The sequence below is a fragment of the Cynara cardunculus genome (genome assembly GCF_001531365.2).
Source record: "Cynara cardunculus var. scolymus isolate 2C chromosome LG 17, CcrdV1, whole genome shotgun sequence".
In the NCBI taxonomy this organism is placed as follows: Eukaryota; Viridiplantae; Streptophyta; class Magnoliopsida; order Asterales; family Asteraceae; genus Cynara; species Cynara cardunculus.
Genome location: NC_037544.1, coordinates 30974478 through 30992469, shown reverse-complemented (window position 1 = coordinate 30992469; position 17992 = coordinate 30974478). Strand labels below are relative to the sequence as shown.

At 37.7% G+C, this 17992-nt stretch overlaps 1 protein-coding gene and 1 non-coding gene across 2 annotated transcripts; both read right to left on the bottom strand.

The window, feature by feature from the left end:
- Positions 1-3730: 3730 nt before the first annotated feature.
- Positions 3731-4914, bottom strand: LOC112499980 (coiled-coil domain-containing protein 1-like). Its single transcript, XM_025103241.1, has 3 exons — positions 4818-4914; positions 4518-4690; positions 3731-4375 (listed from the first exon to the last, which is right to left on the bottom strand). Exons 1-3 carry the CDS (start codon positions 4912-4914, stop codon positions 3731-3733), a joined length of 915 nt encoding a protein of 304 aa, XP_024959009.1.
- Positions 4915-6243: 1329 nt separating this feature from the next.
- On the bottom strand, positions 6244-6342 carry LOC112501330. Its single transcript, XR_003067463.1, has one exon. It is a non-coding gene; the product is annotated as a U6 spliceosomal RNA (small nuclear RNA).
- Positions 6343-17992: the final 11650 nt, after the last annotated feature.

Below are 17992 nucleotides of genomic sequence, written 5' to 3'. Positions count from 1 at the left end.
TAAAGAACCTGACCTGTAAAGAACCTGACCATTGGAAAAAACAACTGTCTGAAGAAAAAGCATAAGGCTCCAATGGCTGTTGTTGCACAAGGTGGGATAGATAGTGATTCTGAAGAGGATTTGCTTCTCGTGGCAGACGTAGTACCTCACCAAACCGATAAGTGGGTATTGTATTTTGGTTGCTCCTATCACATGTGTCTTAACAGGGAATGGTTCGACGGCTTTAAGGAATTCAATGGAGGTAACGTTGTTATGGGCAATGATGCCACTTGCAAAATCGTGGGTATCGAAACCATCTGAATTCAGACAGATGATGGAAGAAATCAGAACTGTAACAAAAGTTAGACATATCCCACAATTGACAAATAACTTAATATCTCTTGGAGTTTTGGACGCTAAGGGTTCTAAGTTTTCAGGTGAAGGTGAAGTCATGAACATGAGCAAGGGTTCATCGGTGATATTGAAAGGATTTAAAAGAACACTTTGTACATCCTACAGGGTACTACATTGATTGGTTCTGCTGCTGTAGCTTCTCTATCAGGAACTTCCTATAATATGACTAAGTTGTGGCATATGCGACTTGGTCACATGGGTTAAAAAAGGATGCAGATCTTATCCAAACGAAACCTTCTGTCAGGCCACAAAGTTACAAACTTTGAGTTCTATGAACCCTGTATTTTTGGAAAGAAGCCCGAAGGGGTGCATCTTAGTCCATTAAAGGGACAATCTGGGCTTTTTCATAGAGCAAATAAGTATCTGTGCTCTTTCAAGAACATATATGGTATTCCTAAAAGAGTAATCTGGGTACCTCACAATACGTCTGCACATAAGGGGAGATGTCGTATGAACAAGTCAAGTTAAGGTGGAGAGTTGTTGAGATAATGCCTTGGAACTTTTATGTTTTTGGAAACTTTTAGGGTTTCCTTATCAGTCCTGGATTAGGAAACTCATAGTTATCCTTATCATATTAGGTTCTAGGGATCTATAAATATCTCTTAATAGATGCTCTAGAATTATGGAGAAAATAGTCTAAAGTAGTTCATCAGCATTTGGAACTAGTTTTTATTTTGCTATAATAAAGGTTCTTCTATTCTGTTAAATTCAGCCCCACATTTAATATTTTGTTTTACTTTTCTTGATCGATCAAGTTTCTTGATGTTGTACAACAATATCTAAAACTCGAAGTAGGAACAACTATATATATATATATATATACACACACACACATACACACATACACTTGATCTTTGTTGGTCCCATCTGATTCTACAAGAGTTAATAGGCAATAGTTTGTAGAAGGAGGGATGAATACAAACACAGTAACTTTCACTTTTAAAAATTATATATTGATAAAGAAGATCAATGCATATTTTACAGATTGTTTGCGAAAGAGATAGAATACAGAACCTATCTCAACAATCTAAGATACACACAAAATTACATATAGCAATAAGAAAAGACTTGCTATAAGAAATAAGGTAAGAAGAATTGTGCTCTTCACTTGTTAAAGTGGGTCTTTCTCTCAGGCAGAGAGAAGAGAGAATTAACTTCTTGGGTAAGTTTAGAGTGAGGAAGATGATAATTGAGAGGAGAACTATTTAACTACTTATACCCATTGCATTAAATGCAACTCAGAAGGTATAAGGCACGTGGTAAGCTTTTAGAGAAAAACTTGTCTTTTTTGTAGTATATAGTTCTTTTGGCTGTATATGAACAATTCTCTTTCAAATGTAGGTAAGCACGTTTAGAGTAAAAGGGGTGGCTCCGTACTGTACTGTACTTAGAAAGGTATGGGATTGTCCTCTGTGTGCAGAAGGACAAGACAAAAACTAATCTTGCTCGACAAGATTCATTTGATCGCTAAACATCGGAATGACGCTGAAGGTCTCATCAGTGTTCGTTGAATCTTGGATAGACTTTACACTTGTGTAGACGAGCTTGTTATCATTGAAAACTGCTTCAGATCACGAACTTGCTGGTCTGTAATCTTCAGCTTCTATCTTTGACACCGCTAAAGGATCTGTGGTGTGAATTTTTTCTTTCTGAAGTATATCGGTCTCTGAACGAATTACAATACATGTTCAACGATCATTGAATAGACTTAGTGATAATTGCTGAAACTGAATGCAAAGATAATACACTTCGATAGATAAAAGGGATCATCTTCAAATCATTGAGAGAGAGAATCAATAATCTTCCCCTACTTGATGATGACAAAGCAACATAAAGAAAATTACTTAAGTTACATCAATAAGGAAAAGGTACTAGTAAAATACTTGTCCCTTTAAATGTTATGAGATCTTTTTCAGTGATACACTTTACTTATGTAAATTACTTAAAGTTGTAAAGGATTACAAGTTCAAGAATAAACTGACATAAAATGATAACTAAAACTGAAAGCATGTTTACTAACTAGAAAGTTGTGTTAGTGAATGTAAGAGAACTAGAACTCATAAGTGCTTGTCCTTTTTACTCTTTTTCAGGGATCTTTTCAATGAACTAATACTTTCATTGAATATTAAACAAGGGAAAATATTACAAGTCGTTTATCGGTTATGGTAGACCTAATACATAAAGGCTATACACTAAAAGTAAAGAAAAGAAAATAAGATTACAAGATAGAAAGAATGTCTAATCTAATATTTTGAATATAACCAAGTACATCTTCTCCAAGCTTCTTGTGTCTCATCATTTCATTTCTGATCTTTCGCTCCATCACCTCTCCAAATATATCATCATTGATCCAAATCCTTGGATACTCTAAGTGATCTATCAGACAGAGGTGGAACTCGGATACTCGTTGGAACCTCTATTCATCGTCATAGTTAATGAACATAAGTCCATGCTCAAGTTTCACGTGCACTATATTGGGTATGTAGGGACCCTTCTTAGGAAATGATAGGTTTAGCTTTGAGAGATCCATATTCTTTTGATTCTTCAGAATTTCATCCAGAGAAAATTTTGTCTCGTGCTCGTTCTTGTTGGATGGTCCTTCTTTAGGTTCTGAAAGGTGTTTTCTTCGATAGGGCGGCTTCTTTGAAAAACAAGGGACTTCGATGATCTTGGACACCTTATTGAATAAATCATTAAGGACATCTTCAATCACAAGCTTGTACTTTGATTTGGATCGCTAAATCGTCTGTCGAATCTCCAACCACTCATAGAAACCATACTGACAGAGGTAAGAAGGGTACTCGGTGATAGCATCTAGATTCTCTCGGAAAATGACCATTGAGACAAGGAGTCCACCATCATTCATCCGTCCGTCGATGTTGATGTTTGAGATCTTGTAGGGACTTATCATTTTCTCGATCCTTTTCTTGCACCATTTCAGATCTCGGCCTTTCAGCGTCAGCGCCTGTTGATGTTCTCGTTCAGCTTGTGACAATAGCTAGGCCTGAGATTTGACAGGATCTTTCTTCTTCAGCTTCCCTTTGGCCAGAGCTTGGGCAGCTAGAGTCTTGACCAACTCTAGACTGTCTTTCCGATGTATGCTCAGTTCTTCTTCAACTTTCATGGACTCTTCTGTTTCAACATCAGTGAGGAAATCAAACTCGTCACAACCAGATGTATAAAGAGAGATTTTTACTCTAGTTTGATCGAGCTGGTTTATCAGCTGAATCCTCCTCTAGTCTTCATCATCTTCAGATGTTGGAATTTCAGCTTCGCCTTCATCTGATGGACCAGAAGGGTTTGTTGGAGCAGAGAGTAGAAGAGAAGAGGGCTCAAATTATGAGGAAAATGGTATAAACCTGGAGGATTGAGCTACCTTAGATGGATCGATTGTCTTGAGAATGATGGCGAGATTCCCGTCTTTAGCCACTCCCTTGCCTTTGTCTTTGGAGGAGGAGTGCTGGTTCCCTGAGACTGAGGGTCTCTCCCCCTGGGAAGCTAGTTCCCTAAAGAAGACTCCCTTCAGTACTGGTTGTCTCTGATGGAACTGAATGTTGAAGTCATCATCATCGTCATCTTCATCATCATTATTGTCTCCAAGATCCTTTCTAGCGTCAGAGATATGAGGTTCTTTGTCCTCATCTTCATCGTCTTCATCATCATCCTCATCACCAACATTTGGCAATGTAAAGGTGGAGGGATGGTCTTCATGAATAGCCGGAGCTATCATGGCATCATCATCGTCTTCAGCTTCAGCGTTAGCGTTAGCATTAGCGTTGATCGCATCCTCAGCGGCAAGAATAACATATGTGTGAGGAATAAGAGCAAGGTCTTTAGAGGCAGCTTCAGCAGTCTCCATGGCAACAATTTTCTTACCCTCATCTTTCTCCCCCTCTTTGTCATTATCAAGACGTGAGGAGAGATCATTAAGACTTGAAGAGAGGTCTTCAATTCGGTGCTTGATGTTGGATAGAGCTTCTTTCTAGAGTAGGTTGAACGTAGCGGCCATGCCTGGTAAGCTGAGCCTGGACTTCGTCTGCTTTGCTAGCGAGAGCATCTACGGCCTCAATGTTGGCTTTAACCTACAACTTCACTTCGTTCAAAGACTCCTTGACATCACGGACCTTAGCTTTGACAGCACAGAGGTCACTAGTCACTTCTTCCTTTGAAGGCATTGCCTTGTGTACCTCGTCCATCTTATCGAGGACGGTGGCCACAACGAGCATTAGCAACTTCATATCCTCAGTCATGTCATAGACGTCAGTCTCTATGGATGTGGGTTTAGTTCCTGAAGGACCTGTAGAAATAATAGGGCGTTGAGCATAATGAGCTCGAAGGAAAGGGAATATCCTAGAACAGATGGAGGCAACGATATGTCATCCATCTAGCCCCTCACGCTAGTCTCGATCTTTGGATTGGATTACCATCGGTAGATGGGTGCTTCCCTCTCGTCTTATCTCTTGCTACAGGTGGTAGATCCACAAAGGTAGGAACATCGTTCTTTTCCACGACCAGGGTCATGTTCTGTTTGAATCGCCGCCCCTGCGGCTTGTGTCTTTTTTTCCACTACGTCAATGTTTGGAAAGAAGATAGCTTAAGTATTTGGTCTGTGACCTAATTAGAACCCACTTTTTGACCTTTCTTTTGAACTTTAGGCCGAATTTCGTGGTTCAAGCCCAAATAAATTAGATTTTTTTGCCTAATTTTCGGTCTAGATTCAAACCTAAAAGCGTTGTTAGGTTTTTAAGTTAATCCTTGGAATCCCAAGTTTTTTAGTTTTGTTGTTAATTAATTTTCGATTTATTGGATTGAATTTAATGTTTAAAGTTATTAAACAATATATAGTTTGTCTAGAAAGACCCGGGGTTTAGTTTGGTTGTTTTATTTATTTGAACAATTAAAATGCATAATTACAAAGGTTGCCAATTTATTTTAATTTTTCTTGATAAGAACAAAATGTAAAATAGAATAAGACATATTGTATTTCTATTTTCAAATTTTGTAATTATCGGAAGACGACATTCCAAAAAAGTCAAGACATACTCCCTTGAGTCCACCATGATGGCAAGGCTAGTGGAAGTTTGAAGACGTCCTTAGACTGATTATGTTGTTGTGATTATTTTTTTTGCGTTTTTATTTTTGCTTATTATTATTGCTATAATATTTCAAAACTTTTAGTTTCAAATGCAAATTAAATTTTAGATCAATAATAAAAAATAATATTTTAATAAATTTGTTATGATTATCAAATTCAAACCGATTTTTGGATAAGCTTTTAAAACAAACATTTTAATTTTAGATAAAATGACACGTTTTTACAAGTAAATAGAATGTTTTCTAAAATTCGAACATTTCACAAATGTAAACTAAATTCCTCCCATTTAAGGTACTTGTCAAGGCTAATGGATTCTGGTATGGTCAGTGCCTAGCCAATCATGTCAGATGATTGTAATGTGAGACAAAGACCGAAATAATGTTAAGTTAATAATTGCATTTGGCCACTCGCTTAGATAGTCATGTTTTGGACAACTGATCCTAACAAACTCTAAATCAAGTGTTTATGTAGGATCATGATACCTTAGTATGACTAGTTTACTTGAAAATTTTATAAACAGTTGCATTGGCCATCTATGAGTATTTTCAAGCCGTTGTAATGAGATTAAACTTGTCAGTTCCAATATATGATATATTGAATAGAATCCCACGAGCACCTAAGAGTTACGTTGAATGTAATTGGATGATACATACCTAAATAACTTATTTTCATAGACAGTTGCATTTGCCCATCTATGGAAATTGGTGAAATATGAATCTTAGCTCAGATAAAATTATTTTTTAAATGTTAATTACTTTTATTTGAACCATTTCTCGATTTGTGCGTGTCATCCTTGCGCAGGGGCCATGCTAATCTTCTCTGTATCTTCACATATTTATCCCCAAAAAATGGAGAGTCAGAGTCCGAGAAGACCAAAAGTCAATCACCGGAGAAGGAACAACGGTGAAACACATAAACAAGTCGAGTCGACGTGTCGAGTTGGTGTATCGAGAGGAAGGAACTTCGAAGACACACAGAAGAAAAGCGAGTCGGTGAATCGTGGTTTGGGGTTCAAAGTGGAAGAATCACTTCACAAGTACGCAACCAGTTTCTATGTTACAAATTTACCAGATGCTTTGGAGGAGAAGTTTCTTTGGGGCAGGATGAAGGAATTGGGTAGGGTGGTCGACGTGTTTATTGCAAGGAAGAGGGACTCGAGGGGTTTGAGATTTGGTTTTGTTAGATTCCTGGGTATTAAAGATGTCAAACGAATGGAAAAAGCTTTATGTGAGGTTTCCTTTGGTTCGTTAAAGCTAAGGGCAAATGTGGCTAAGTATGGTAGGAAAGCCACGAGGGAGGTGAAGGGCACTTCACTGGATAAGAGTTATGCTCAAAAGGTGGAGGCCGAGACCTCAGTGAGGAAGGATCATCAGGTTCTCAGAGGCTCTGGTTCGTACGCTGATGCTGTCAAGAACGGAGTTTGCAAAAAGGCGATTAATTTCCGGGGTCATAAGAGTCTTCCTTTCAAGTTTTCTTCTTCGAATGAAATGAAAGGTAAGCTGAAATCGTCTCTTATTGGGAAGTTTTGTAGCTTTGATGTGTTATGTAATTTTCAAAAATTTGGGGAAATTACAAGTTCATAGGAGTTGTTAGTCAGATATCTGGGGGGTTTGTATGCTCAGGTTTGCTTAAAGAGTTATGCCGATGCTCAAAACTTTCTGTTCAATAATAATAGTGTTTGGAGTGACTGGTTTAGCAAATTAGATTTTTGGAACGATAAGTTTGTGGTCAAGGAWAGGAWWGCTTTTGTCACTATTCATGGTGTGCCAATCCAAGCTTGGACCCCTAGTGTGTTTGCTGCTATTGCTGGTAGATGGGGAGAAGTTATAATTCCTGAAAATTGTTCGGTGGTTAGCAGGAATCGGGAATTTGGGAAAGTCGGTATACTTACTGGTGAGGAAAACTGGATTATGGATTCTCTTGAGATAATTGTTGATGGGATCCTTGTTCATATTCGCGTGGCTGAAGATATTGCGGAGGGCATGTACATAGGTTCCTTTTTCGAGGATACTAACAGAGACTCGGATTCGGATTCGTTTTGTCATTCAGAAAATTTATTCGATGACGACTTCCTTTCTTCTTCTCTGAGTCAGTCTGATTTCTCGCAGTCTCGGCAGACAAAGGAGGATGAAGAGGATCAGTCGAGTCGTGGTTGTCGGAATGGACCCTCGGTCGAGTGTAAAAGCAGGGAACCCATCTCACCTAGCCATGATCAGCTTGGGGATCAAAATGTGGAGGCGGATGGATTTATTTCTCATGAAGTTGACACCGGTGAGGGCTTTGGATTGGTTAATGATGGGGACGTTAAAAGTGGGCCGATGGTGAATAACTTTAATCCACTAGGGCTTCAAGATGGGCCGGTTTCTCAGGATGGCCCTTTTGGAACTGTGCCTTCTAGGGATCTCGGGAATGAGGTATTAGATCTCAATACTTTTCCGAAGAGTTTCGGATTTACAGATGAGGTGGATGGTCAGAAAGAAGAAGAGATTGCTCCGGTTGAAGATATARGGGGATCTGACTCCTCCTTGGATGATTTTGAATATGAACTGGAAGATAGTCAAGCTTGGTCGATTGTCTCGAGGAAAAATGATTTGCGTCTGAAACGTCGAAGAAARTKCGGTACTARWTCTAAAAAGGTTCTGGAGGTCGAGGAGTTCAATAATGAGGTAGTAGGTCTTGACAGGGTGGTAGAGGAGGATCCGATTGTTGTTCTGGATTCCGAGGTTCCCATTGTAGAAGTTGATGAAACTATTCGGGTTGGTTGTATGGTTGGTTTTAAGTTGGAAGGGAAAGAAGAGTTGGTTAAAGATTCCTTGCAAGTTGATGGAGATGTTGGTTGTTTATGTTAAAAATTCTTTCATTTAATGTCAATGGTCTTGGGGGAGGCGTCAAAAGGAAGTGGGTGAAGGAGCTCAAGCAGGTTAACAGAGTGAGCTTTCTATGTATTCAGGAGTCTAGAATTTCCAAAGAGTCTTTTCCTAAAGAGTTTTTATGCTCTTCGGTGTGGGGGGTAGGAATGTTGAGATGGCCTCGGTTGATCCGGTTGGTAGGTCGGGTGGTCTGGTCTCCTTTTGGGACCCATCTATTTTCATCAAGATTAACTCTTTCTCGGATAGGAATTATTTGATCGTTATTGGTACTTGGCGTCCCAACGGGGTCAAGTTAGGTATTTGTAATGTCTACGCTCCTTAAGATGCCAGTGGTAAAGATCGGTTGTGGTCATCTCTTAAGGATCTTGTGGAGTCTTTAGTTGTTGATGTTTGGATTTGCTGCGGTGATTTCAATGTTGTTAGAAGTCGGGAGGAAAGGGTTGGGTCCGAATTTGATGCTGGAAGTGCTTTGGTTTTCAATAATTTTATCTCTGAGATCTGGTTCTTGGATCTCAAATTGGGCAGTCAAAAGTTCACGAGGAAAAGTGCTGACGGTGATAAATGGAGTAAACTGGATCGTTTCTTGGTATCTCAGAGTTTTCTCGGCTTATGGCCTAAGGCTGGTGTGACTGCGCTGCCGTTTTTATATTYGGATCATTGTCCTATTCTGCTAGATGGCTGTGACGTYGATTTTGGGCCGATCCCTTTTAAAYTTTTTAATTCTTGGCTTAGTGATCCTGAATTGGTGCAGATGGTGAAAGAGGGTTGGATAAGGAATTGCAATGGGTACTCGAATCCAAACAATATTCGGTTTCTTTTATCAAATTTAAAGCGGCTGAAGGTGAAGATTAAAGCTTGGAGTATCTCAAGATCGGCCTCTTCTAGAGCTGAGAAGGCTATTCTTACTGCTAAGATCAACGATCTAGATTCGAAAGCGGTAGCTGGTAATCTGAACGCTGTTGATGCGCAAATTAGAACAGATACTATGAAACGTATTTTGGAGATTGATGAAGCGGTTATTAATGATCTCAGGCAAAAGGCAAAAGCCAGGTGGACTCTCGAAGGCGATGAAAATTCTTGTTTCTTTCATGGTCTTCTTCGTTGCAGATATAACAAGTTAAATATTCATGGTATTGGTGTAAATGGAAGATGGATTAGAGATCTGATAGAGCTGAAGAAAGAAGCTATTGCTTTCTTCAAAGAGAAATTTTCGGAAGATAAGGTGTGTCGGCCGTCTTATAAGAGCAACCATTTCAAAAGAATCTCGCTAAGTCAAATGGAGACGCTCGAGTTGCCTTTCACTATGGAGGAGGTTAAAATCGCTGTTTGGGGCTGCGGTAATGAGAAAGCGCCGGGGGCTGATGGTTATTCTTTTGCTTTCTTTAAAAAGTTTTGGGATGTCATTGGTGAAGATGTGTTCAAAGCGGTCAAGGCCTTCGAGGCCAATGCTGATATCGGAAGGGGATGCAATGCTTCTTTCATTACTCTTGTTCCAAAGGTTAAGGACCCTTTGTCGTTCAAAGACTATAGGCCGATTAATCTTATTGGTTGTGTTTGTAAAATTGTCTCCAAGTTGCTGGMGAATAGACTCAAAGGGGTGTTGGATTCRATTATCGGGAAGGAGCAGTCRGCTTTCATTAAGGGTCGWTRCATTCTGGATGGTCCGYTAATTGTTAACGAGTCTATTTCTTGGGCTAGGAAGGCAAAGCGTAAAGTGTTAATCTTCAAAGCTGACTTTGAGAAGGCGTTTGATAATTTGAACTGGGATTTTTTAGACGAGGTTATGTGGCAAATGGGTTTCAGTAATACCTGGAGAAAGTGGATACGWGGAWTTCTMTCTAATGCTAGTGTATCTATTCTTGTGAATGGAAGCCCTACGGAGGAGTTTATCATGGAAAAAGGTGTGCGACAAGGTGACCCTCTTGCACCTTTCCTTTTTTATAATCGCTATGGAGGCTCTTAGGGTGGTTATGTTTGAAGCTCGTATTAAAGGTGTTTTTAACGGGTTGACCCTCCCTAGAGGTGGCCCTATAATAGAGATTCTACAATATGCTGACGACGCTCTATTTTTGGGGGAATGGTCAGTTTCGAATGGCCTAAACTTGATTCGTTTGCTAAGATGTTTTTATCTTTCATCGGGGTTGAAAATTAATTTGCAGAAAATTTGTTTATATGGCATTGGCACGGGCATAGGTGAAGCTGAGTTGCTTGCTCAAAGAATGAATTGTAAGTTTTCTTCTATCCCGTTTCTTTATTTGGGTCTTCCGGTAGGCGCACAGATGGGTAGAAGAAGTAATTGGAATAAGTTAGTGGATAAATTCCAAGAGAAACTCTCAGCCTGGAAGGCCAAATCTTTATCGTTTGGTGGTAGGAAGATTCTTTGTAAATCGGTGCTTGGTAGTTTGGGTGTTTATCTTTTCTCTCTTTTTAAAGTCCCGGAAAATGTTCTTAGCACTCTTGAAAGCCTTCGGAATCAATTCATTTGGGGCTGGACTGGTCAGAGCAGGAAAATGATCTGGGTTAGGTGGAAAGTTACTTGTAATTCAATGGATAAAGGCGGTATTGGTATAGGTAGTCTGAAGGCGCTCAATTGGAGTCTTCTTGCTAAGTGGTGGTCGCGGTTTTTAAACGAAGAAGGTAGTCTGTGGAAAGATTGCATAAAGGCGTTTCATGGGGCTAGTGGGGGTATTTTTAGCGACGGTTGCAAAAAACCCGGTGTTTGGGGAGCTATTGCAAAATGGGACACTCTCATTCAGAAAGTTGGGTTGAATGTGAACAATTTCTAGTCGGTTGATGTTAATGGCATGCGTCGATGGGCTCTATCAGAGGACGGGGTTTTTTCGGTTAAATCGTGTCGGGGAAAGATCAAGGTAGGTGTTTTACTTTCTGATGGAAGGGTAACGAAGTGGAACAAATCAGTGCCAGGTAAAGTGAATATGCTTATCTGGCGTCTTTCAAAGTCTAGACTCCCCACTAGACTTAATCTATCATTAAGAGGTGTTCGGGTGAGCTCTGTTCTATGTCCTTGCTGCCTAAGTCAGCCAGAAACGGAAGGTCATCTTTTGTTTGGTTGTTCGACTACTAAAGTGATCGGGGCGTATGTTAAGAATTGGTGGTCGGGTTTTCCTTGCCAAGCTACCAATTTGGCGGAATTTTTTTCTGCAGCTCAATTCCCCTACAAAGGGAAGAAGGGTAATGAGGGTTTGGAAGTAATTCTTATGGCGTTCATTTGGATGATTTGGACGAATCGAAATACGTTGGTCTTCAATAAACCCGTTAAAAACCCGATGGTGATTTACAAGGATATTGTGCTCTTCTCCTTTAATTGGATTAGACTTAGATCGAAGTCTTGTAATTCCCTTGATTGGAATGTTTGGTGTATCAGCCCTTTAACGACTTTTTTGTAATGTGCTAGCCTCTTGCTAGCCTTGGTGGTTTTTTATAATATTGCTGTTTCTAAAAAAAAACTTTTATTTGAGATTTCAAAGTTACTAAAATTGAACTTATAATGTAAATGTCTACTTCCACCTCAAATACAAACACAAACGCAAACAACTAATCCCAATATACATTTCGGTTTATCCTTTATAAAGAAAAAAAAATGAATGAGACGAACTTCCCAGAATGGTTTTACTTTTTCATCCTTAGGCATGAAAATAAGTTCTACGTTACTCCCTCCAAACACTCCTGCTAGAATTGTTTCAACTGAAGTCACTATTGCTTATGATACGTATGTCAACGAGTCATTGTATGTTTGTTGCCTTATGGTAGCTTCAATGATTCCCAAGTTATTGTGGGATCGAAGACATGATTGTTTGGGATATGATTACCTCACTGAAGTCTGTGTTTCAGCTGCAAGCCAAGTAGGAGAGATTTGATACAGTCAAGGCATTGATTAGTTAAACTAATAACACTTGTCTGAATCAAATATGTTGGAATCGAGAAACATAATTTTGAACTATAAAGGATGAGATTGATTTATGCCTTAAGTTCAAAATAAAATATCATGAAGCCAAAGGATCACAACAATTCTAACATATGATTGATTTGATCGATTAGATTGCTCAAGGAAAAAAACATTTACATAGCCTTGGAGGCGGTGGCATGTTGCTAGACGCTTACCACCGTCTATGTTACTATGTACCATGTGCAAGTGGGAGAATGTTAGTTATTATATGCCCATGACATGTGTCACACAAGAATACTACTAATAGTATGTAGACCTAGAAGGTCACATACAAAGAATAAGTTTTCCTCCATTTGTAGAAACTCAAGTTAAATCAAGATTATTGTAGGAATAATTATTCTTGAAGGATAATTATTAAAATATGTGTTAAAGTGTAATTATGATTATTACGGGGTATTGTCGGTAAATGTATACAATGATATTAAATTTTAAGATAATTATATAAGTATTAGAGATGATTACAAATCCTTATTTTGAATTATAATTATCTATAATTTAGACCATATAAATAAGGTGATAGACTAAATCAATTTCTAGATTTAGCCTTCAGAAAAGAGACCTTTCCTTTTTTGTATACACATAATTAGATCTAGTGTTTTGGACAAGCACCTGATGAAGGCGTTAAGCATGCTCGTGTGTGGATCACCTGGTTAGGGAAGTATTTCACGATGAAGGATCTAGAAGATGTGACATATATCCTTGTCATAAAGATCTATTGAGATAAATGTAAATTCTTAATTTGATTAAGCCAGAGTACATAAAGACTCAGTGTGCTAGTACTAAAGAGGACATGAACCTTATGAAAGGTGTTCCCTTCGAACATCAATTATATCATTTATGCCATGTTATATACTGGACCGACCATCAGTTCTATCATTTTTGTCATGTTATCTACTAGAACGGATGTCTCGTATGTCCTAAACATGACGAGCATATATCAGTTAAACCTAAGTGATGCTTACTGGGTAGCAATAAAAGATATCCTAAAGTATCTGAGAAGAATTAAGAATATGTTCTTACTGTACGACGATCAGGAAAGAGATCTATGTACCCAAGGGTATACAGATACTAGTTTCCAAATCGATCATGATGACTTTAAATTGTAGTCGGGATACGTGTTTATGTTAAACAGTAGTGTTGTGAGTTGGAAGATATCCAAGCAAAATACGATAACAATTTCAACTACAGAATCAGAGTACATTGCAGCGTTCGATGCTGCAAAATAAGTTGTTTGGATGAAGAAATTCATCTTAGACTTAGGAGTGGTTCATAGCATATGAGACCCTATCAAGATTTATTGCGACAATGAGGGTGTCATAGCTCAAGTGAAAGAACCAAAGTCACATCAACACTCCAAGCATATTCAGAGACGATATCACCTGATTCGAGAGATTATTGATCGAGGTGACGTGAAAATATGCAAATTTTTACCAGAAGATAACCTAGCAGACCATCAAACCAAGCCTTTAAGTCATAGCAAACATGGTCATACTAGTCATACTAGTTTGATAGTCTTGGGTTAATAGATTAGATGAGAATAGGATTGGTTGAGATCCGACTATGATCTAAAGAGAAGGAATAAAGTTGACCATCATCTAAGCTTCTCAAGACAAAGGTATACTATCCGAAGAAGATCCATATAAGGTATGTTCTTCTCTTTTAGATGATGTAGATGACAAAGCAATGATCTCCAAGGATGTGGTCAATGTGACACTGGTTGATTTAGCTTGTATACCAATATTACTAAATGCCATGGGAACTTGTGGACCATGGATAACTTGCAAAAAGATTGTTAGATAAGTAATGTCCTCCTCCTTAGATGACTTAATAGGTTCATCGGATTATGCAGGTGAATGTGATGGTGAGGCCATTGGAGTAGTGATGAAGGTGGTTTGGATCTGGGGTGGATCCTTGTTTACACCACTCACCAACAAGGATGAAGTGGTGGATTTGACGAGTTCTATCTTTTGTACAACAATACCCTTTTGGGAGGATACTTAGGAGCTAGTTGGGTGATAAGATACCAAGGACTCGAATTGACGAATTTCAATATCCGTAAAAACTTTAGAGTCCTTGGATAGTGTTTTAGTCCTTTGGGAGGACCGAGTCTTCTTTGAAGATCCTAGTTTGGCTAAAGATTGTGACTTTTGTTTTTGTTTCGAGGGAGTAGATATCAAAGGTTATTTTGAAACCATAGCCTTTATTGAAATATGTCCGACTGTAGCTACCAAGGAAGTTGTATGAGAATAGAATACACCTTTAGACCTTACATAAGATTTCTTACTTTTCTTGGTTGGCCATGAAGAAGGTGATAGAGAGGAGAGTGTTTTGTTTCTCTTTTCGGATAAGGAAGCAATTTTGGCCAATAAAAATTGCCTATTGCCTCTCTATCTGAATAGGAATTCCATATCGGTCGTAGAGATTGGGTAAAAGAGATTATGCATGTGGGCATTGGTGGTTTCGATGGAAGGGCCTTCTTTTAGAAGATGTTGGAGGTTATGTGGTTGATCTCTAGTGTTGATTTATCATATTCACTTGGAATCTATCTCCAAGTTTTTCACGATAAATAGAGCCAATAATCGAACAATCGAGACATCCAAAATTGACCATAAATTTAATCAAAACATCAAAAATCAACCATAAAAAGTCTTCCACCAAAGACTTTTTAAAAAACTTACTCAAAAACGTAAATCAACAACCTTAAATCTCTAACCAAAATCCGAAATATACTCTAATTTATTAAGAACCCTAGATAAATAAAAAGAAGATAAATATGATACTTGAAAGTTGAATTCACCCAACATAATTCCTTAACATTCAAATCTCCTTTTAAACTACCAAATCGCCACCTTCATCTCGATGACTAGACCTATTCACACACATGAAGGTGTAAAAGAAAGGAAAGAATAAGAAGGTGGCAGAATAAAAGGATACTTCTCTTTTTCATACTCCTATTTTACATAAAGGCCCACTTAAAATCGATCAATTACCAAAATCACCCCAAACTTTGCATTTAATGAATAACTAAGAAAAACAAATTTGGCTTATTACATGAACTCTGGTGATAGTCCAAGTTGAAAGTGCATTGGGTGAATGCAGAATTACATGTGCTTGTCGGGGCACTAATGTTGGACAAAACCCACAGTCACAACGTGAGTCCTGAAAGGGTGAATACTCTTATCCTCATACCTGAGATGTGTATTGAAACCTAATTCATAAAAAGTGTTATACTTTGATATAGTCTAACATTACCCTTAACCGGGTAACCATAACGGCTATATTGGGTATAACATGAATTGTGTACAAGTAATGTAAATGCAATATGAGATTTGCTCTTCTCAAGTTGAGAGATATTTTTGGGCCCCTCGATTTGATTCACTTGCCTCAGGGTAAATAGATTAGTTAAACTAATAGCACTTGTCTGAATCAAATATGTTGGAATCGAGAAACATAATTTTGAACTATAAAGGATGAGATTGATCTATGCCTTAATTTCAAAACAAAATATCATGAAGCAGAAGGATAACAACAATTCTATCATATGATGGATTTGATCGATCAGATTGCTCAAGGAAATAAAACGTTTACATAGCCTTGGGGGTGGTGACATGTTGCTAGACGCTTACCACCATCTATGTTACTGTGTACCATGTGCAAGTGGGAGAATGTTAGTTATTATATGCCCATGACATGTGTCACACAAGAATACTACTGAGAAATATGTAGACTTAGCACATACAAAAAATAAGTTTTCCTCCATTTGTAGAAACTCAAGTTAAATCAAGATTATCGTAGGAATAATTAATTCTTAAAGGATAATTATGAAAATATGTGTCAAAGTGTAATTATGATTATTACAAGGTATTGTCAGTAAATGTATATAATCATATTAAGTTTTAAGATAATTATATAAGTATTACAGATAATTACAAATCCTTATTTTAAATTATAGTTATTTGTAATTCAGACCATATGAATAAGGTGATAGACTAAATCAATTTCTATATGATAGAATTATTTAGATTTAGCCTTCAAAATAGAAACCTTTCCTTTTCTGTAATACACATAATTAGATCTAGTGTTTTGGACAAGCACCCGGTGGAGGCGTTAAGCATGCTCGTGTGTGGATCACCGGTAGAGGAGACCTATATCGGTTTCCAAGTGCTCTATCAAAATCTTTGATAAATCTTAAATGTACAATTCTAAACCCCACTATGGTATGTTTAAATTCAATTTTTAAATTGTCATTGGACCCGAATTGGGTTTTGATCTAAGAAAAGTTTTCCAATTTATTGTAGCCAAAATATTTTTTTCAATGGTTACAAAAGTCTTAAAATAGCTTTTCTAGAATTGAACCAACGTCTCAATTTGAGTTTGCACACACATACTAAAAGAAAAATACTATTTTCATGTATATTGAAAATATTATCTTTGTGTATCATAATTTAAATAATACGGTGAAGGATCTGATGATATCTTACATGAATTTTAAAAGCTCCACCCATGTAGCATACCAGATGTTTTTCATCTTAAGGGTAATGGTAATGTTATGCTTGATGTTGGACACCCCAAGAGCAGGATAGAATGAAGAAGAAAAACAAGAAGCCTTGTTTTTTTTCCAGACACAATTGTTGGAAGAAGATAAGTTAGGTTGAGTGATTTCAATAAGAGTTTGGAGGAAAAAATGGTTAGGAGGATAATGTACATGTCATTTGTTTTTTTTCCAGACACATTAACTGTATGCCACTAATTGATCAGTGTTTAGCTTATCCTACACAACCATGCAAAATGTACATGTCATTTTTTGGGGTTTGACTGTCAGACTCATTCATTTAACATTAGAATACTACTACTCATACAACTATACATGGAAACACATTTGGGAATCAATTTAACACTATTTTGCACCAAAATTATGCATTATTGTTTTTCAACACTGCCATTTTTGTTGCTTCTTCTCTCAAATATATGGCTATAAAGCCTTTTATTGAACATAAAAACGACACTAAGTCGTTCTTTCACATGTGAGGCTATTGTATGATATATATAAAATTAAGGTTTCATGTCAAAATCAAACCATACTTACCGATTTGTCCCATAAAACATCCTGCTTCAACACTCTGACTTGTTTTTTCTTCAAGAATTCCAAAAACATGTTACTTATTTGCTAGATTATTGGGTTTTTGCTTCTGATCTCAAGAGAAACATTGGAGAACGAAGGGAGAATGCTTTGGTTTCTAACTCTCTTGATCGAAATGAAGTTACAAAATAGGAATATGGAATCGTACCCCAACTCATCCAGCTCTTCTCATCCAATAATTATCCTCTATCCCAATAATCCGAATTCAATAACTATAAACGAATCCCTTGCTCTTTCTATCATTGAATATCAAGTCCTTACTTTTCAAGTAATGGATATGTAGTGTTGATCCTCTCTCTCAGTGATTTGATGATAATCCCTTTTTCCCTTTCACGTTGTATTTGTGTTTCTGTATTTTCAATTCCAGCGATCATCACTGAGTATGTTCAGTGATCGCTGAAGAACTTGCTTTGTRAATTCTTCAGAGACAGCAATACTTCAAGAAGACAACACTCACACCAAAGAACCTTCAGCGAACGTCGAAGACTGAAACTAAAGATTAGAGACTGGCGAGTACGTGATCTGAA